General features: G+C 41.1%; 1 protein-coding gene across 3 annotated transcripts in view; it reads left to right on the top strand.

Moving 5' to 3' along the window:
* Smurf2 (SMAD specific E3 ubiquitin protein ligase 2) overlaps window positions 1-20,432 on the top strand; it is a 104,510-nt gene that overhangs the window by 76,155 nt on the left and 7,923 nt on the right. For all 3 annotated transcript variants that reach the window (XM_029483488.1, XM_021175694.2, XM_029483489.1), the window contains 7 exons: window positions 1,679-1,837; window positions 6,263-6,458; window positions 8,735-8,838; window positions 11,876-11,990; window positions 14,065-14,243; window positions 16,904-17,041; window positions 19,514-19,634. In XM_029483488.1, coding sequence (XP_029339348.1) covers window positions 1,679-1,837; window positions 6,263-6,458; window positions 8,735-8,838; window positions 11,876-11,990; window positions 14,065-14,243; window positions 16,904-17,041; window positions 19,514-19,634 — 1,012 coding nt within the window. The remainder of the gene's footprint in view (window positions 1-1,678; window positions 1,838-6,262; window positions 6,459-8,734; window positions 8,839-11,875; window positions 11,991-14,064; window positions 14,244-16,903; window positions 17,042-19,513; window positions 19,635-20,432) is intronic.

The following is a 20,432-nucleotide window of genomic DNA, read 5'->3' as shown; positions in this document are numbered from 1 at the left end:
CATATTATACATCATACCCTGTACTCTCTTTATGGTCTTTTTTAGTTAGAGCTCTAATTCAGTGGCTTACTGTTTATACTAGCTGTCACAATGTGGTCACATCTAAAGTCTTCATTGACCTTAGGTTGTGTGAGGTTCTTACTTGAGTTTGGTGTGTTATGTTGTGTTGTGTTGTTTGATTTTGAGGTAGGTTCATTATGTAGCTCTGGCTGATATAGAGCACACAGAAATTCACCTGCTTCTGCTGGGTTTAAAGGTTGTGTGTGTGTGTGTGTGTGTGTGTGTGTGTGTGTTTGTGTGTGTGTGTGTGTTTTGTTTTTTAGGTGACACAATCTTGGTCTGTAGCCCAGGCTGGGCTTGAGCTTGCATTCTACCTATGTCCTCAGCCTCTGAGTGCTGGGATTATGTTATATGCCACCATGCCTCATGTGTTACTTGATCCTTATTAGTTGGCATTCTCTGGTCCTATGATGGGAATTTGGAAAGTTTTTCTAGAATTGCTTCATCCTTTTGAGCTCTCGGCTTGAGAAGTTCCAGGACTTTCCCCAATCTTGGTGCTGATCTCCCCCTTCCCAGCCTGCCACTCAAGTCCCACTTGAGCGCACCCCAGCAGGGAGTCCATTCTCTGTTGAACAGAACCAAGTCAGTTCTTCGTTGTTATTGTGAACTGAAGGTTCTCAGAACTTTGCTTTGCCTCTTCTGTAGTGGTTTTCAAGCTTTAGTTGTTCTGCAGCAAAGGAGTGGCCAGGATAATTTTAAGCAGAAATCAGAATCATTATTTGAAGAAATCTCTAAGAGCTGGAAATGCCTCAGTGGACACTGTCCATCTTCGCCTGTAGCCTCCAGTAACTTGGACACTCTGGGATGGTCTCCTTCTGTAGAAGTTTTGCTCTACTAGGACAGGATGAAAATCTACACTGCCGTTGCTGGTTCATAAACAGCCGGAAGGGAGCAGTACACATAGAACAAGGTTGGGGAGGGCTAAGATCTTCTATGCTTCTAGGCATCCCCACCCCACCAGCCACCTCAGTGCATTCAGCTGCGTTCTGTGTGGTCCTGTGTATCCTTATGGTGTGTGATACAGTTACGGTGGTCCTTGTCTGTTAAAAGTACTTGATCTTTTCTTTGTTGCTGCAATAAGCCTGAAAGCATTCTTCTTAAGTATCCTTACCAGGTTTTTCTTCATGAAATTTATAGACTTCAAAACTTTAAAACAACATATTTTGTTAAGAAAGAAATGTTATGATTATTTCCAGGATCAGGATTTTAGTAATGTTTCCAGTTTTGCTTGTTGAAGAACATTACAATCACTCATTGCATGCACATTTGTTTACACCCAACTTTATGATATAATAAAGAAAGAAAATATTGAATAGAAATTTTTTATATGGTTGACGCTTGTAAAACAATACTTTCTGTCAAACAAATATTGAAGTGTAGTTTATGTTGGCAAGTAGTATGATTGCCAGACTATGTGATAAGTTCTGATCCATTTAGGAATTGGGTATTGAATGCGCAAGTTTGGGAAACCATTGGGAATTAAAGATTCCAGCTGAGCATCTCAAGTTTCTGAAACAATACATTCTCTCAGACTTCATGGAATTGCTCTGTGTCACATATGCTGCTTGGCTCAGCAAGCCCAGTAATGAGGTATTTCTGTTGTATATTTGTTTTGCAGGGATCTTAGCAACATCAATTGTGAAGAGCTCGGTCCTTTGCCTCCTGGATGGGAGATCCGCAATACCGCAACAGGAAGAGTTTATTTCGTTGACCATAACAACAGAACAACACAATTTACAGATCCCCGGCTCTCTGCTAACTTGCATTTAGTTTTAAAGTAAGTTTTGAAGCAGTACATGTGAAAATATTGTTCTAAACAAGAGGATATATATGTGCTATTTATAATGTGAAAGAATATGCAATCTCTTAAATTTACAGTATTGATTTATATTTATGATGAGTTCTCAAGGGATAGTCCAGGTTGGCTTTGAATTACTGCTGTGGCCTGACAGCTCTTCCTGCCTCTGCTTCTTCAGTGTTGGGATTGTAGACATGAGCCACCATGCCTAGCTATAATTTACTTTTACTGATCAGAGTATATGAAAGAAAATGGGATATTTTATTCTGATATAGCACATATCTTACTTTCACTGTGCTCAAACAGGAACCAGTACTGAAATGTTAGAAGAAGTGTGCATGAGAAGTGCTTAGGCAAGAAGGCTATTTACAGAGGCCGGAGCTTGACCAGAAGCTGAGACTGAGCAGGCTCTTTCTGTGTTGCCATCCTATTTCATACAGCTGATAACAGTGACTGACAGAAATCTCAGTAGCACTTTCCGTGCGTAAAGTGTTGTTCTTTGTCCCTTGCATGTATTAAGTTTCTTCCTGGTAAATATTTCTACAGATGAGGGAACAAGCAGAGGTTGACTTTCTATAATTTTCCCAACTTGAAGTGCTACTAGATTCAGACCTGTCAGTGCTTTGGTTTCTAATCATGTCTGTACTGCATGGTTTTTGTACCATATTTGCATCTTTGACTTTGATTTCTCTCTCATTACTACTGGCTTTGTCTTCTGAGGGGACAAGGGAGGAAAGGGGGCTTCACCATCAGGAAAGCAGCAGTGTGTCTTTGTCACCGGTTCTGGTCAAGACACTTGGGGAGTGGTAGAACAACAGACCATGGCTTCTTTGAATCCTGAGAACAAAGTTGTATCCACAGAGTAACTCAATTTAGAATCTCTAAATAAATACTACCTGCTCTGCTTTCTTCATTCATTAATGTGTGCAATAAATATTGTGTTAAATGTTAGAATAAAATAAAACTAATAGAGGTCAGGGATGATTTTGGGAAATATTCTTGCTTCATTAATTTTTTAGGGGTAGTTTCAATAGGGTAAATTAAATGAGAATGGCTACCACTTGTTTAGAATAATACAAAAAAAAACATTTAATGTGTGTCTTTGTTGCTGCTTTGAAAACATTTGGGGGAGGGTGTCTCTTCCCACCACCCACCCCCAACAGGGCCTTCTTGATCTGGCTATTCTAGAACTCACCACGTAGACCAGACTGACTTTGAACTCAGAGACCTACCATTCTCTGCCTCCCTAGTGCTGGGATCAAAGGCGTGCACCACTATGTCTAACACTTTGAATATTCATGATTACCTTGTCAGACTCATTATGTTTATAGACCTTTTTTTGTTTTGTTTTGGTTGTTTTTTTTTTTTTTTTTTTTTTTGTTTTTCGAGACAGGGTTTCTCTGTGTAGCCCTGGCTGTCCTGGAACTCACTTTGTAGACCAGGCTGGCCTCGAACTCAGAAATCCGCCTGCCTCTGCCTCCCGAGTGCTGGGATTAAAGGCGTGTGCCACCACATCCGGCTGGTTTGTTTTCTTAATACCATATCTTTCCACTATAGTTCTGTGTAGTGTGCTATACATCTTGCTTCTCAAGAAACTATATTTTAAAAAAACTTTCAGTATCTAAAAGAATCAAAATTGCAAATGTGATGATATTTTTTGGGTTTTTTTTTGGGGGGGGTGTTTTCTTTGTTTTGTTTTAAGGCAGGGTTTTACTGTGTAGACCAAGCTGGCCTTGAACTCATAGAGATCCTCCTGAGTGCTGGGATCAAAGGCATATGTCACCACAACAGGCCTATGATTTTATTGATTGCTTGATTGATTGCTTGCTTGATTTGGTTTTTCAGGACAGGGTTTCTCTGTGTATAGCCCTTTATTTATTTATTTATTTATTTATTTTATTTGGTTTTTCGAGACAGGGTTTCTCTTTGTAGCCTTGGCTGTCCTGAAACTCACTCTGTAGACCAGGCTGACCTTGAACTCAGAAATCTGCCTGCCTCTGCCTCCCAAGTTCTGGGACTAAAGGCGTGCGCCACCACTGCCCGGCTGATGGTATTTTAATTTGCATTTTGTTGTGATATTTATTTAGAGATAGTTTTAGCCTTGTTGCATAAGCCTGTTGCAACTGGTCTTATCCCGGTTGCCTTTGTTGTTTTCCTGCCTGGGCTTCTCAAGTGCAGGATTCTTTTTTCTCTTTTTTTAAGATTTATTTATTTTTATTTGTATGAGTACACTGTAGCTATCTTCAGACACCAGAAGAAGGCATTGGACCTCATTACGGATGGTTGTGAGCCACCATGTGGTTGCTGGGAATTGAACTCAGGACCTCTGGAAGAGCAGTCAGTGCTCTTAACCACTGAGCCATCTCTCCAGGCCAAGTGCTGGATTCTTTGATTTTGTTTTTCTTCCTATTGTGGTAAGCTTCTTGTGTGTGTGTGTTATTTTGAGTCAGGGTATCACTGAGTTGCCAGTCTGGTCCTGAACTCTCTCTGTGGCCTTAGCAGCCCCTGATCCTGTGCTTTAAGTGCCTGGCTTGACTCAGTGCTACCTTACTTGACAGCACTAATAGACAGGGTCTTTGAGAGCCCGCTGGGGCCTTAAACTTACTAAGTAGCAGAAGATGACCTGGCTTCTAATATGGGGTACCATGCCTGGCTTATAATGTGGTTTTTATTCCTTTGTATAATTTTTTAAGCCTATCCAGTTGGGGAGTTGGGGGGAAGAAGGGTGGGTAAGTGTCTCTGTGGCAACAATGTTCTTGGAGTAAATACTTTGGCTGTTATCCAAATAATAAAATCTTGAAGTTAGTTTAACTATTAGTCTGACTTTTAGGAGCTGTTATGTATGAATTATAACCTTAACAAACATTTGTAGATTGCTTTGATTCTAAAGGGTTTCTTTGTTTTTTATTTTTTGTTTTGTTTTGTTTTTTCCTGTTTCAACATTTTAGGAAGTGAGGGGGGAAATGTAGATTGCTATACAAATCATGTAGAGGGCAATTATCTAAGCCAGGAAAAAATAGAGTAGGCAAGTTAAATTTTAGAGTGCAGTCTTGAATTTAAACTAAGAGTTGGGGATTACTTTTTTGAGAGAAGCAGTGAGGTAGACCTGTGTGTAGTGTGCACATTGAGAGCAGCCTGCAGTTGTACTGTGGCTACCGGAATCTCCCTCAGTTCTCTCCTTCAGAGTTCTTCCTGAGATAACTGTGGTTACTCTCTGTAAAGGGATGTTTTTGATGTTATGCAGTTAAATTGTTCCTGTGTTTGAGAACTCACCATCTAATCTATAAGTGTCAAGATACAACATTATTAAACTATTGCAAAATATTGTCACTAGGACTCAGTAAATCACGTAGCCAAGGGTACGTAGCCTTTGCCCAAACCCCAATTTTGAAAAAGAATCTTGTATGGCTGGAAAGATGGCTCAGCGGTTAAGAGCACTGGCTATTCTTTCAGAGGTTCTGAGTTCAATTCTCAAACCATCTGTAATGGGATCTGCCCTTTTCTGGTGTGTCTGAAGACAGCTACTTATACACATAAAATAAATACATCTTTAAAAAAAAGAAAAAAAAGATCTTGCTTGAAAGGCATACTTTATACATTCAGTCCTCGAGAAAAACGGAGCCTCAGGCAGTTTCCCTGCTTTCTCAGAGGTACATAAAGGTGCTGCAGCTGGGCTTTGAGCTCAGCCTGACTGTGGAGGGTCTTCCGCCCCCCCCCCCCCCCCCCCCGCTTCCTCTTCCTGTTCTCACCCTTTAACACTATGCCTGGTATTTTAAATGCCATGACAGAAATTCTACCTTATAATTAAAGAAAACTTTTAAAAGTAACTATGAACAAAGATTACAACTTGAATCTTTTCTGTTTGTCAGGCTTACCTAGTTCAAGAGAATAATTTGCTTAATAAGGACTCTGAACATTGTCCGAGGCCTTGCAGGCTGCAGATTGGCATCCCCACTGTTGTCTGACCAGTGTTGACATCATCCCTTATATAACCGCCCCTTACGTACCCTAGCATAGCTGAGGAGGCAGGCTGCTTCACTGTTTTTTATTTTTGTGGTTTAGACAGAATCAGGTGTAGGGGGAAAGGTCTCCACTGCGCTGCCAGTTTAGGCTTCTATTTGGTTCTTCCAGAAAAACACTAGATGATGGGATTTGTGGCACCTGCCTGAGTTTTAAATTAGGTGATGGTATGCTGTAGAGGAAATGGTATCTGAGCAGTTCTTCTTAGCATCTGCATAAGGCTTTATGAATAGAGCCTCAGTAACCAGTTCTGTCGGGCTGCTGATCTGCCTCATAAGGCTTAGACATTAATAGATTTCTCTTACAGGCTAATGCTGACTTAAATGTAGAATTGCAACCTTGTATGTTCTAAAGTACTTTGATAACATTTCTGTTTACTTACAGTCGTCAGAACCAGTTGAAAGACCAACAGCAACAGCAAGTGGTGTCATTGTGTCCCGATGACACTGAGTGTCTGACAGTGCCAAGATACAAGCGAGATTTGGTTCAAAAACTAAAAATCTTGCGGCAAGAACTTTCCCAACAGCAGCCTCAAGCTGGCCACTGCCGTATCGAGGTGTCTAGGGAAGAGATTTTTGAGGTAAATATATAATCCTTAATTCCAATTAGAAGAAAATTAAATTTAGTGATTTGCTCTTTTTTTTTTTTCCTTTGTTTTGAGACAGTCTCACTGTGTAGCTCTGGCTAGCCTGGACCTGTTTGTATTGACCAGGCTGTTCTCAAACATCTGCCTCTGCCTCCCTCCCTCAAAGACTGAAATTAAACGCATGTACCATCATGCCTGGACTTTGTTTTACTCTTTTTTTATTAGTTTGTTTATGTATATATTTTTTTAATGTATGAATGTTCTGTATATACAGAAGAGGGCATCAGATCCCGTTACAGATGGTCGTGAGCCACTGTGTGGTTGCTGGGAATTGAACTCAGGCAGTTCAATTCCTCTGGCAGAGTAGCCAGTGCTCTTAACCACTGAGTCATCTCTCCAGGCCCTTTTTACTCTTTCTAAGAATATACTTTTGGAGCTCTTATCTGATTGGAGTAAAGGTATTTTCTTACTTTTCTTTTCTTTTTCTTTCCTTCCTTATTTTCTTTCTTTGCTTCTCCCTCTCCCTCTCCTTCCCCCCCCCCCCCCGTGTGTGTGTGTCTGTCTGTTTGTCTTTCTGTCTGTCTGTCTGTCCCCATTTAGCCATGGCTGTCCTGAGCTCACTCTGTGGACCAGGCTGGCCTCAAACTCAGAGACCTGCCTCCTGATGAGCTTTTTACAGTGTCATTTGTAAAAAGAGCTTCTTCCCACTTGGAAAACTAAATAATACACTAAATAATAATAGGCGATGCTTGTGCACTGGAAGGATCCAGAGGTCCTGGGTTCCCGGTCTTGGGAGGCAAACGAGTCTTCCTTAGAGGCTGTTAGTGCACTCGGGCCGGGATCACAGTCATGGCCAAGGCTGCAGTCTTGGAGCTCATGGAGAGAAGTAAGGCTTGAAATGATAAGTAGATCCTGTTACCATGGTGGGCTTTGTGGTCAAGAATTGGGTGCTAGAGAAACAGCTCAGCTGTCAAAAGTACTTGTTCTTTCAGAGGACTTGAATTCAGTTACAGCATCCATGTCAGATGGTTCACAACCACCTATAAATCAAGATTCAAGGATGCAATGGCCTCAGTGGACACCAACACATGCAATTGAGTAAAAATAAAAATAAATCTTTAATAAGGAGTTGGGGGCAGGGGTAGCTGGAGAGCCCTGACTGCTCTTCCAGAGGTCCTGAGTTTAATCCCAGCAACCTACGTGGCTCACAGCTCTCTGTAATGGGATCTGATGCCCTCTTCTGGTATGTAATTCTTTAAAAAAAAAAAAAAAAAAAACAGGTCCCTAGGCAGAGATTCTTTTTCTTTGTCTATCAGCCTCCAAAAATAACTTCTTGGGGTGTTCTTCATGATTAAGGTTGTAAAGATTAATAAGGCAGTCTTACATTGGCTAGTGGATGGGTTCAAGGCATTTGTTGGCCATTGGAGACTACAATGGTCACATTGATGTTAGTGCTAGGTACACCAGTAAGATAGCCACCAGCATTCAAGCCCCCTATCATCTTAGATAAACTCTCCATTGTCTTGGTACACAGAGGCTACCAAGGGAGCGAGATAATCAAATCCCATACTGTCCCAAGCCAGGTAACAGACCATTCGCCCACAGGCACTGGTATCATCTGGGCACCTGAGTCCAAGAAGCTGTTGTTGATGGCCAGTATCGACTGTGGCCACCCAGGTCTGCCTTTGATGACATCTTCAAGATATACAGCTACCCCAGACCTTGAGAAACAGATGTGCTCACCAAGTCTCCCTATCAAAAACTACCTGATTATCTTATTGATATTAGGGTCTCTGTACAGAAGAGCCAGGATCCAGCTGTTGACTACCATAAAGGAATTTTTATACAAGAAAAAGAAAGTGAAATAAGTCCATTTAAAGAAGATAAAGGCATGTGATACCACACTTAACTATACAATCGCAGCACTCTGGAGTTAGAGACAGGTGGATCTCCACAGTATCAAGGCCAGCCTAGTCTACATAGCAATTTCCAGGCCATCCAGAGGCCAACATTATCTACATAGGATGTTCAAAGCCAGTCTGGGCTTTGTTAGAGTCCATCTTTACCCTGTCCCCAATATAAAGTTGTCTATGTGGTTAATATATTACGTTCTTCTATATAAGTAATATAATGTACTTATGTTCTTTTAGAACTGAATCTTTTAGTTTTTACTGGTGCCTCTGACTTGAATTAGTTTTGTGAATTGAAGGAGAAGAAAAGTTAGAGGCTAAAGCACCTAATGATAATAGTATATCAAAATTATTTTTCAGGAATCATATAGACAGGTCATGAAAATGAGGCCAAAAGATCTATGGAAGCGATTAATGATAAAATTTCGTGGAGAAGAAGGTCTTGACTATGGAGGAGTTGCCAGGTAAACACATGGATATCTATCTATTCATTGAATCCATCATCGTTTGTTTACTTATTTACAGTTAGTCTGTGTGAGTCTTTGCCTGCATGTCTGAATGTGTACCATGTGCATGCAGTGCCCAGAGAGGCCGGAAAAGGACATTGGATTCTGTGGAACTTGAGTTACAGACTGTTGTGAACCACTCTGGGGTGCTGGGAGCACAGCTCAGGTTCTCCACAAGGGCAGACAGTCCTCTCCTGACTTTTCTAGGAAGTACATTTCACAGCAGACTTTGGTCCTCTGGCTCTCACAGTCTTCTGACACCTCTTCTGAAATCTGCCTTGAACCTTAGGTGAAGAAGTTGTATTGTAGATATATCTGTCCATTGGGGTTGGGCTCCCCATGATCCATTTGTGTCTCATTATAACCAGTTCTGGTTTTCTGTAATTGTCTCCATTTGCTGTAAAGAAAAGTTTCTCTGAAGAAGGATGAGAGTTACACAAATCTGTGGGTAAAAAGGTAAATTTTAGAATGAAATTAGGAATTATGCTGATCTAACACAATGCTGGTAATAGGCTCTCTTGTAAGATTCCTGACTTCATTCGCCTCAGGTAGTTGGCTAGGTTTTTAGTACCACACAGGATTTTCCTTGTGTTGCGTGGTCCGAGTGTCTAGTAAGGCAGCTGTGAGTTATCACTAAAACAGGCATGCCACTACTGTACCTTTATGCATCTCTGGCCATGCTGGTCATTGTTAAAGTTCATGGTGTCACAGCTGGAAATTGTGACTATTGATTGCCTCCCTTCCTTGACACCTTGCATAGTACTTTATGGGACTATGCAGCAAGGCTGTAGGACAATCGCTTTTGGGTTAGATTCAGCTCAGATCCTCTGAATTATTGCATAATTTAGATATTTCAAAAATATCTTTTACATGAAGATTTTAGAACTTTAATTCCTATGGGTTTATTTACTCAGAAATAGAATTTGAATGTTAGGAAAACATTTATCTGCTAGTGACAGTTATTGTACAGATCAGATGAATAATCTCTTTAAAATTACCTCATTACTATAGATGTAGGCAGGATAAATGGCATGTGGAAATGAATGAGTGAGCTGTGCTGTCTGACCTTTAGTTTGTAGTAGATCTAAAACAGTCAGTTTTGCCTCTAGTCTTGGGAAAATGAGAACAAAAATTCAGCTTTCTTTAAAAAAAAAAATAGGCATAGATGCACATAGCACACAAGCAAAGCATAGCACAGTCATCAGGTGTGTAGTGTGTAGTGGGGCTATGTATGTGGAGATGCACATTCTGACTTGGCTCTTTAGTTTGTTTTTACTATCACATAATAGAAATTTGATTTCACCTTTGTCACATCATAGAATTTTAAAACATTTTCTTTTAATTTGTTTTTAACAGTATTAAGTCCTAGACTAGTTATTTCATTGTCATCAAAATGACAAGTCATCTTTTATTGAAAAATATGAAGAATTTGATAAGTTGGCAGTAATGCTGTTTGTTTTAAAAGCATTGATGTAGGCCAGGCATGGAGGCGCACGCCTTTACTCCCAGCATTTTGGAGGCAGAGGCAAGCGAATCTCTGAGTTCAAGGCCAGCCTGGTCTACAGAGTGAGTTCCAGGACAGCCAGGGCTACACAGAGAAACCCTGTCTCGAAAAAGCCAAACCAAACCACCCAACAAACAAAAGAAACAAGAAACTTTAGAAAAAAGTGTTAGGTTTACAATAGGCTTTAGTGGCATCCTAATACTGCTTGAGACGCCAAGGTAGGAGAATTACAAGTTCAAGACTTGACTGGACTACAGAGTAAATCAAGGCCAGCTTAGGCAAACAAGACCTATCTCAAAGAAACAGAAGAAGTAAGAGGACTGGGGAGTAGCGTTCAAGTGAGTGCACTTGCCTAGCATGTACAGAGCTTTATATTCTATCTCCAGTACAGGGAAAAGGAAGAGAAGTCATATGAGGCAGGCCCAAAGAATACCAGTGTCCACTTACACTGTAAGCTTTGGGATCGTGTATCCCAAAGTATTTAGACTTTAATATAGTAAATGATGATGGGATAGACATTGACACTTCTCTACTAAAACAAAGCCACAGAGCACTCCACTGCCCGAAAAGGAAGAATAATTTCATGCTGTGTTATGTGTCTTTTGGGGGCGGGGGTTCGAGACAGGGTTTCTCTGTGTAGCCCTGGTTGACCTGGAACTCACTTTGTAGACCAGGCTGGCCTCGAACTCAGAAATCCACCTGCCTCTGCCTTCCAAGTGCTGGGATTAAAGGTGTGCGCCACCACTGCCCGGCTATGTGTCTTTTTTTGAGACAGGATCTCTGTATATACCCTGACCTCCCTAGAATTTGATAGGTAGACCAGGCTGGCATTGAACGCAAAGGGTTCTGCCTGCCTATTGTATTAGGTATTATTATGAATCTAGTATGAATTTATCCTGATAGAAATAGACATTAGATGATTTATTATGGGTTATAAATCTTATACACATTTAAAGTGATCAAACTAAAGGGCTACAGCCTCTCATAAGCAGCTGAACTTCTAAGTAGTACCTTTATACTCACTGATGCAAAAGTATAATAAAGTCGCTCCAAATTATGAACAAGAACTGTCTAATAATAAGTATAATTGCTCTTTAAACATTCATTTTCTGTTGTGATTTTTATAGAACCACGGTTAATACTGTATTTTCTTATAGCTTATAGAACTGTGGAAACTGGGCATAATGCAGCTCACCTTTCATCAGCATTTGAGACAGAAGCAGGTGGATCTCTTGAGTTTGAGTCCAGCCTACGTAAAGTCCAGCAGGTTAAAGTGCTCGCCTTTCAGTCAGAGTTCAGTCTCCAAACCCACATAAGGGAAAGGAGAAAACCAACTCCATAGAGTTGTCCTCCAACTTCCACGTGTATTCTGTGACACATGTATTTACACACATCATGCATACCCATAATAATAATAAAATTTAAAAAATCATCTACTAGAATGACTAGTGGCATATCTTAATTAACAAATTACTTCATCTTGTTTTCTAGGGAATGGTTGTATCTCCTGTCACATGAAATGTTGAATCCTTACTATGGTCTCTTCCAGTATTCTAGAGATGATATCTACACACTGCAGATCAATCCCGATTCTGCAGTTAATCCGGTATGTGCTGTGGTCACAATAGTGTGAATGTGCTGGGATCCACTCTGCTCTCATCTGATCCACTCTGATCTCATCTCACAAAGGAATCACTTGGCTGATCCTGGCCACACCCTCTAATTCAGCAATTCCTCTTCTTGAAAGTTGTCCCAGGAAATAATTACAGCTGTGTACTATATTGAGACACTAGGCTATCTGCTATTGATATCCCACATTGGACACAACATGGTTGTCCATGCAGAGGATTGATTAAATTATGACATAAAATAGTGTAAATGGTTGTTCTTGATCTGGGTATGACATGGAGTCTCTGGGTGTGCAGGCTCATACCTGAGATCCTAGTGCTTTCCAGGCTAAAGCAGCAGATCATGAACGTTCTAGGCCCACCTGGCTCTTACCAAGTTATAGGCAGCTTAAATTGTGCGATAAAACCCTGTTTCTGAAAACAAAAAGATGTAGAATCATATTCTTGTTATATAAGTTACTATCTTTGTGACTGTGGTATAGTTCATTGCCTTAAACCTCAATTATTGTTAAAAATTAATAGGAAGAATTTGCACCTTAGAAAGGGGTTGTGAGAGTTAGGTGAGACCCTGTATATTAAACAATTTATGTTTTTTAAAATCCTGTAATACATTATTAAATTCTTAAAAGTTAAGGTTGGGGCCGTTGCTCAGTGGTTGTGTCGTTGACATCTGTGGCATCCAAGAGGATGGGGGGTTTGATCCCTTGCACTGGCTTCCAGTCCAAATGTCAGAAGTTACTGCTAATTTGTTACTGTCTGATTATCTCTACTCTGTTTGCAAGTAAGGGCATACTATGAGATGAAGATGATGCGTGATACAGATGTGTGTTGTTATATGTCAAGTGATGTTAAGTGAAAAGTTATATAATAACGTGATATAGCTGTGGTAAATATATGTAGGGAAAACATTAAAAGGTCTACACTGTAAAACTGATAATCATTTTATCTAGTTGTTGGATAATGGGTAATTTTTAATGTCCTCTTTGCTTGTGCTTGTTTTATCTAAATATTTTAAAGTAAGCATGTATTTCTTGAAATAGGTATTTTAAAGATAAAACAAGTTTTAAAATTAAAGATTACTTATTAAATGGAAAAGCAAAGGTAGTTAAAAATACAGATATCTAACCAACCAAACAGTATGGTGAAAGAACAGTTGTATCTACATGTGGTGACCAAGGCTCATTAGGACGTTACTTGTTAAGGTGAAACTGCTGCTTTTGACAGCTCAGCACTGTCCATCTGCCAGTCACCTGACCTTTGCTGGATGCTCCCAGGGGTAGACCCAGTCCCCTGGGTTTGACCACCTTCTGTTCTCCTCATGAGTATTCTCTCTGGACACTGTCGTTATTCCTTGTGTGTCCAAATGTGGACTAGTCCCCAAGGGACTAATTAACTTTTATATAAACAGTAGTTAATGCACTAATCCAAATGTGAGACCAAATCCATGTCTTAAATCCATGGTGCCCTGAAGTTCAGTCTCTGGCTGGTCAAGAAAGCAATGAAAGGATTAACAGCTTTATCTGGCAGTGCACTCAGTGAACAGGATGTGCAAGCAGCTTCACAAAAGGTTTGTCAAGGAGTCACTTTCTGAAGGGCCTTTGCCCTGAGAGCTATGGACATGGTGCTCATACCTGTGATCCAGCAGTGGGAAAGTGCCTGGGCTGCGCCTGAAGCCTGTCTCAGAAACAAACAAGCAAAACCAGAAAGGGGGGTGGGGTGGGCAGAAGTGGGAGAGGGAGGGAGGAAGGGAGGAAGACGAAGGAAGGAAAAATGTTGCTTAAATATTTACTTTTTAAAAAATAATTTATTTATTTTATGCACATTGCTATGTTTTTGCCTGCCTGTATGTCTGTGTGAGGATGTCAGATCTTAGAGTTACAGACAGCTGTAAGCTGCCATGTGGGTGCTGGGAGTTGAACCAGGGTCCTCTGGAAGAGCAGTCAGTGCTCCTAACTGCTGAGCTATCTCTCCAGCCCCAAATATTCACTTTTTATTAACACAATTTACTGAAGAGTTTCTAACTTGAGTATTTGTCTTTTTTTTTTTTTTCAGGAACATTTATCCTATTTCCACTTTGTTGGACGGATAATGGGAATGGCTGTATTCCATGGACATTATATTGACGGTGGCTTCACATTACCTTTTTATAAACAGTTGCTTGGGAAGTCAATTACTTTGGATGACATGGAGCTTGTTGACCCAGACCTTCATAATAGTTTAGTGTGGATACTGTACGTATTGAATCTTACTTCTGTTAGCATAGTTAGCATCTGAGCTTTTAAAAACATACAAGCTAGGAGCTGAAGAGATGACTCATGTAGTTAATAGTCCTTACTGTTCTTGTAGAGGACCCAGTTCAATTCCCAGGACTCTTCATGAGGCAGATCATACAGTTCCAGGGGATCTGATGCCTCCTTCAGCCTTCACAGTCACCTGTACATACAACACACAGTCTACATAGTCACACAGGCACACACACATACGCATTTTTTAGAAAATCAAACAAAACAAAGACTGCTGAGGTAGTTCAGCAGTTAAGAGCATGTACTGATCTTAGCAGAGGATTGACTGACTTGAGTTTGATTCCCAGCACCCATGTTAGGTAGCTCACAGCTTCCCGGAACTCTAGGTCCAGGACATCTAACCTTTTTGATGAGTGGCCTTTTTGGGCACTCGTACCCCATACATATACACTTAGATACAATTAATAATGAAAGTCAATCTTAAAAATACAAGCTATATCTGATAGTTCATCCCTATAAAGCCTGCACTTGGGAGGTCTGAAGAATCTTGAAGTCAAGGACAGGCTCCACAACAAATTGAAGAACGAAGCTGGAGAGATGGCTCAGTAGTTAGAGTACTGGCTGCTCTTCCAGAGGACCAGGGTTCAGTTCCCAGCACCCAAACATGGTGGCTCACAATTATCTATAACTTTACTTTCAGGGAATCTGTTTCGTTTTTCTGGTCTCGAGCACTAGGCACACACATGGTGCTCACACATACGTGTAGGCAAAACACCCATACCTGTAAAGATGAAATAATAATAATAATAATAATAATAATAATAATAATAATAATAATAATTAATGATAATAACTATAAATTTTTTAAAAAGCAAATAAAACAAAAAGATACATCTCAAAACTAATGCACTTATGTTTTTTATTTAAAATATGCACAGAAAATGTTAAGTGTGGATTATGGTAAAACCATGTAAGACTTCCCCTTATCCCATCCCCAGTCTACTATTGTCTTCACATTTAAGATTCCTGAAAGGGAAGCTAGTGTGCTAAGGACTTTACTACTGAGATATATCTCCAGCCCATGTTATTACTTTGAAAGGTTTTAAAAATATTTCTTAATGTGTATGAGTGTTTTGCCAGCATACATATTTGTGCACCTTGTGTGTGCAGTGTCTGAGGATGCCACAATAGGGTATCATATCCCCCTTGAACTGAAGTTATGCGCGCACACACACACACACACACACACACACACACACACACCCTCGCACACATTGAGTCCATTTAGTATTGTCTCCATGTATCAGTGTGTAGGACGGATTATTTGAGATTAGATAACCTATCTGGCCACTCATCCCTGGAGAAAACTGATTCTCCTCTCAGCAGTCATCGACTGCCTGTAGCTCTCCATCTAGGTGGGGAGCCTTGAGAGGTTTCCCCTCTCCATGTTGGCATGGCAACTAGTGTTGTCCTGTCTAGGAGGTACTGTCTCATGATGGGTCTCCTGGTCTCTGGCTCTTGGGATCTTCCTGCTGTATTCTGACATCTCCCTGGACCTTGTGTGTAGGGCTGCAGTGTAGATAGATTATCGAGTTGGGTTGGTCAGCCCATGGTCCCTGACTCTGCGTTGTGACTGGTTGTGGGTCTCTGTAACAGTTTCCATTGCTGTAGGAAGAAGCTTCTGCGGAGAAACCCTGACAGGCTCGGCGGTCCACAGGCTTTGAGACCTGACCTAGGTCTTTCTAGAAATCTCATGTTATTTCTTTGAAAAGGAAAATTAATCTAGCACAGATTGATCATCCTTAATCTGAAGTCCTTGGGATATAGAAGTATTTCTGATTTTGATCCTCTCACTAGTTTTAGAATGTTTGCTTATCCTTGCAATATTTGGGGGTGGGACCATAGTTTAAACACATTTCATTTCATACACACTTTACACACATACCCTGATGGTAATTCTTAAGTGTTTTATTTTGAATTTCAGATTTCCAGGCTGAGCATGCTCAACATGTGCGCTCTTGTAAGCTAAAACACTATATGTAATAGTATCCTAAGACTAAGTCGGGTTCTGTCTCAGCCAACATGGGCCAGAATCGTAAATTCTAAATACTAGTAAATGGTAGCAGAATTGCTACCATGTAGGCTCAGGGGACTGAACTCAGGTTGTGGTCATGCAGTGAGCTCTTTCCACATCTGGCCTTTCCTATTTCATTTTAGTGAAGGCAGTACTTGTTGGAACCATATTTCACAAAGCAGGCACTGCTAGCTGATAATGCACAGGAAGATGCTCAGCTTCATAGACTTCCCAGATCACTTTCTCACTGAAGACATCCAAGTGCTTGTTCTCCTGAGCGTGCTCATGTTCAGAAGAGCCTTTTCTCTGGATACCAAAAATGTTCTCAAAGACTCTCTATTTGACAGAACCCATTCTTGTTGCTCAGGAAGTAAAATGCTGTCTGTGTTTATAAGGAGAAGTCTCTTTGACTTTTCTGTGCAAGAAAAGATGGCATAAGAACTGATGGGAGGAGTTTGGTCCTGTAACTGCTATATTGCAGTACTGTCTTAGCTGAACGCCTCACCTATGAACACATTGTAGGAGATGGGAGGTAGGTTCCCCTGCTAATGTGTCTTGTTTGTTTCTTATCTAGTGAAAACGATATCACAGGTGTTCTGGACCATACCTTCTGTGTTGAGCATAATGCATATGGTGAAATTATTCAGCATGAACTCAAACCAAATGGCAAAAGTATCCCTGTTACTGAAGAAAATAAAAAAGAATATGTCAGGTAAATGCTTGAATTTAAAAAAAAAAAAAAGCTCCAGGATATCAATATAGAAAAACATTTAAGTGTTTATGAAATGTTACTACTGGAACAAACTTCTGTGGCATTAAATGACTTACAACTCCCACTCTTAACTATTTTTTCATAATTCCTGGGGTAATTGGGCAGAGAATAATAGGTCTGGTGGACTGCTAGTCCACAAGCTGTTGGCTGGGGTTAAAAGGCCAAGGTGGGCCTTCTGACTCTTAGGTTTGAGGCCTCAGCCAGGATGGCACAGATGACTGGCTGTATCTGTGCTTACTGAGCTCCTATGTGCTATCAAAGGCTGCTCCTTTTCTTGGTCTCTCAGTAAGATAGGCTTCATTCTTATGGGCTACTGACATTCCAGAGCTTAGAAGCTACTAGCCCTTCCCATCCCCTTTGGAGACAGGGTCTTATGTAGCCCATATTTGCCTCCAACTTGCTGGGTTGCTGAAAATGGCCTTGAATTTCTGGTCCTCTTACCTTTACCTCCCAAGTCCTAGAGTAGCAGGTCTGGATGTTTGTCTTGCTTCTATGTCTATGCAACATGTTCATGCCTGGTGCCCGTGGAGGCCAAAACAGGGCATCAAATTTCCTGGTTATAGGTGGTTGTGAGCTGCTCTGTGAGCCCTAGGAATCAAACTCAGGTCCTCTGGAAAATCAACCAGTGCTCTTTATTGCTGAGTCATCTCTCCAGCCTGTGCCTGATCTATTTTTGGTCTATGTATACTTGTGGCCAACGTGATTTCTGCCATGAAGTGATAGACTGGGCAGCCCAGGCTTCATATGAACATGAAAGTATCTTCCAGGCACCCCCATTTTTAGAACTCTTTTTACAGAAGCATACATGCAACTAAATATAAATAAAGATGTTCACTTAATATTAAAAGGTAGCTCAGAAGCGTTCTTAAGCTGGATACGTTGATGCATACCTCTGATCTCAGGAGGACCAAGTGTATATAGTCATCCTTGGCTTTCCTGTAGCCAGCCTGTGAGACCCAAATAATACCCATATTTATACATCATACACACCATATATAACATTTTAATGAACTCCTGTCTCAAAAAAAACAAATTTTAAAAGGTACAAGGAAAGTTTCACAAAAGATGTAATACTTAATGTATTTTTGTTCGTTGACATCTTCTAAGGCTTCACAGCCTCTGGGGAACAGTGAGCATTATTCTGACAGCATCTTTTCTGGGTTCCCACCTTGCTTGCCTCCTCCCCTTTTCTCTTCCTCTTGGATAAACAGACGGCTCCTCACCATCTCTGACAGCATTCTTTTTTTTTTTAAGATTTATTTATTTATTATATGTAAGTACACTGTAGCTGTCTTCAGACACTCCAGAAGAGGGAGTCAGATCTCGGATGGTTGTGAGCCACCATGTGGTTGCTGGGATTTGAACTCCGGACCTTCGGAAGAGCAGTCGGGTGCTCTTACCCANTGAGCCATCTCACCAGCCCCTCTCTGACAGCATTCTTAAGTTACCCCCTGCCCCCTGTCCTGGGAATGGTCAATCTTTAAGAGATTGGGCTCTTTATTCTGCTTATTGACTTGTGTATTATAAATTAAGAAAGAAATGTTGGGGCTAGAGAGATCACTTGGCAGCTAAGAGCACTCACTGCTCTTCCAGAGGACCTGGGTTCAATTTCTAGCACCCACATGGCAGCTTATGCCTGTCTGTAACTCCAGGGATCTGACAACTCATACAGACATTCATGTAAGAAAAACACTTTTACATATGAAAGTTTTAAAAAATATTTTAAAGTAATTTATTATAGTTAATCACCAAAATAGATATTTGTGGTAATTACCAAAATTGAACTTCAGAACCTGAGTTGTAGTAGACGGTCAGTTTACTAGGAGGCTTTTCTGATTGGAAGAGTTGTTTTATTTTGTCAGTCAGCAGTGCTGGGGGCTAAGTGCAAGCCTTGTGCGTGTTAGCATGGCTCTGCCGTTGGGCTGCAGCTCCTCCTCTTTATTACTTTAATTTTAAGACGAGGTCTCACTGAATGCCCAGGCAGGACTTGAGCTCTTTTGACCCTCCTGCTTCAGCCCTCCTAGTGCCTGGGATTACAAGTCTGTCACAGTCAGGCCCCACTTGAAGAGCAGATCCCCTGCAGCTGCTGGCCAGCGGTGGATGGCACTGCTTCTGTAGTGCATGGAACTGTCTGGACACTTAGGATCCACTTGTCCCTCTAGTTTTTAACTTTTTTTTAGATATTAGACTTAAACTGTTACTTTTTTTAGTGTCCTTTTTCTTTCAGTCCAGAGATTGAACCCAGGGTCTTGTGCCTATGAGCAGGACTCCCCAGCTCGCCTGTATCTCTGCCCTATTAGACTAACATTTTGATGACAGACACTTTAAAGTATAAAGTTGCCAAAGTAGATCTTTCTGGCAGTTCCACGTCTGAATCTCTGCAGTCACATGACGCCCGACCAATGTTTGCAGGCTTTATGTCAACTGGAGATTTCTCCGAGGCATCGAAGCTCAGTTCCTGGCGCTGCAGAAGGGCTTTAATGAAGTCATTCCCCAGCATCTGCTGAAGACATTTGATGAGAAGGAGCTGGAGGTCAGTGTGTTAGGAACAAGTCTGGGGCTCTCCTGCTGTCTGTGGAGCAAAGGGCTGCTCCCTAATGCTTTAGAGTTTCGTGACTCCATCCTCTGAGAATTCTTACAGGAAGTATTTTGGGCTTTGGAGTTTCTGTGGGTAAGCAATCCCTTATTTATGGCTTTATGAGTATGTACGCACATGTCCGTGTGTGTGCAGGGGTATGCACATTGGTACAGGTGCCCTCAGCGATCTGAGAGGTGGAGCTATAGTTACAGGTGATCGTTAGCTGCCTGTCATGTGTACTAGGAATCAAACTTGACTCTAAAAGTGCAGCAAGCTGAGCCTTCTCTCCAGCCCCATATGGAGACATTCTTAATTTATATATCCTTTTCCTTCTTTTTAACTAGTCTGGGACTATGTAGATGGGGATGACCTAAAGGTCATTTCTGGCTTTCTGCTCCCGCACCCCCACTGAGTGCTGAGATTAAGCCCAGGGATCCGCATTCCACCAGCTAAGCTACCTCTCAAGTCCCTTTCCTTTTTAAGCCACATAGACATTCTTCCCACTTAAAATCCTTCCAGTGCTTACATGTGGAGGGCAGAGGACAGCTTTGTGATGTCAGCTCTTTCTTTATGGATATGGGTTCTGGGGGTTGAACTCAGGTTGCCATACTTGCTTGGCAAGTATTTTTACCTACTGAGCCATCCTGCAGTCTGGGCCCAACTTTTTGTCATTTCTTGATTTATTTGGCTTATTTAAGTATCTTACTTTGTCTCTAACATACTGAAATTTATTTCAATAAAATGTTAAGCTCA

The sequence above is a fragment of the Mus caroli genome, chromosome 11 (assembly GCF_900094665.2).
Source record: "Mus caroli chromosome 11, CAROLI_EIJ_v1.1, whole genome shotgun sequence".
NCBI lineage: Eukaryota > Metazoa > Chordata > Mammalia > Rodentia > Muridae > Mus > Mus caroli.
This window is presented reverse-complemented; position numbering and strand designations above follow the sequence as displayed.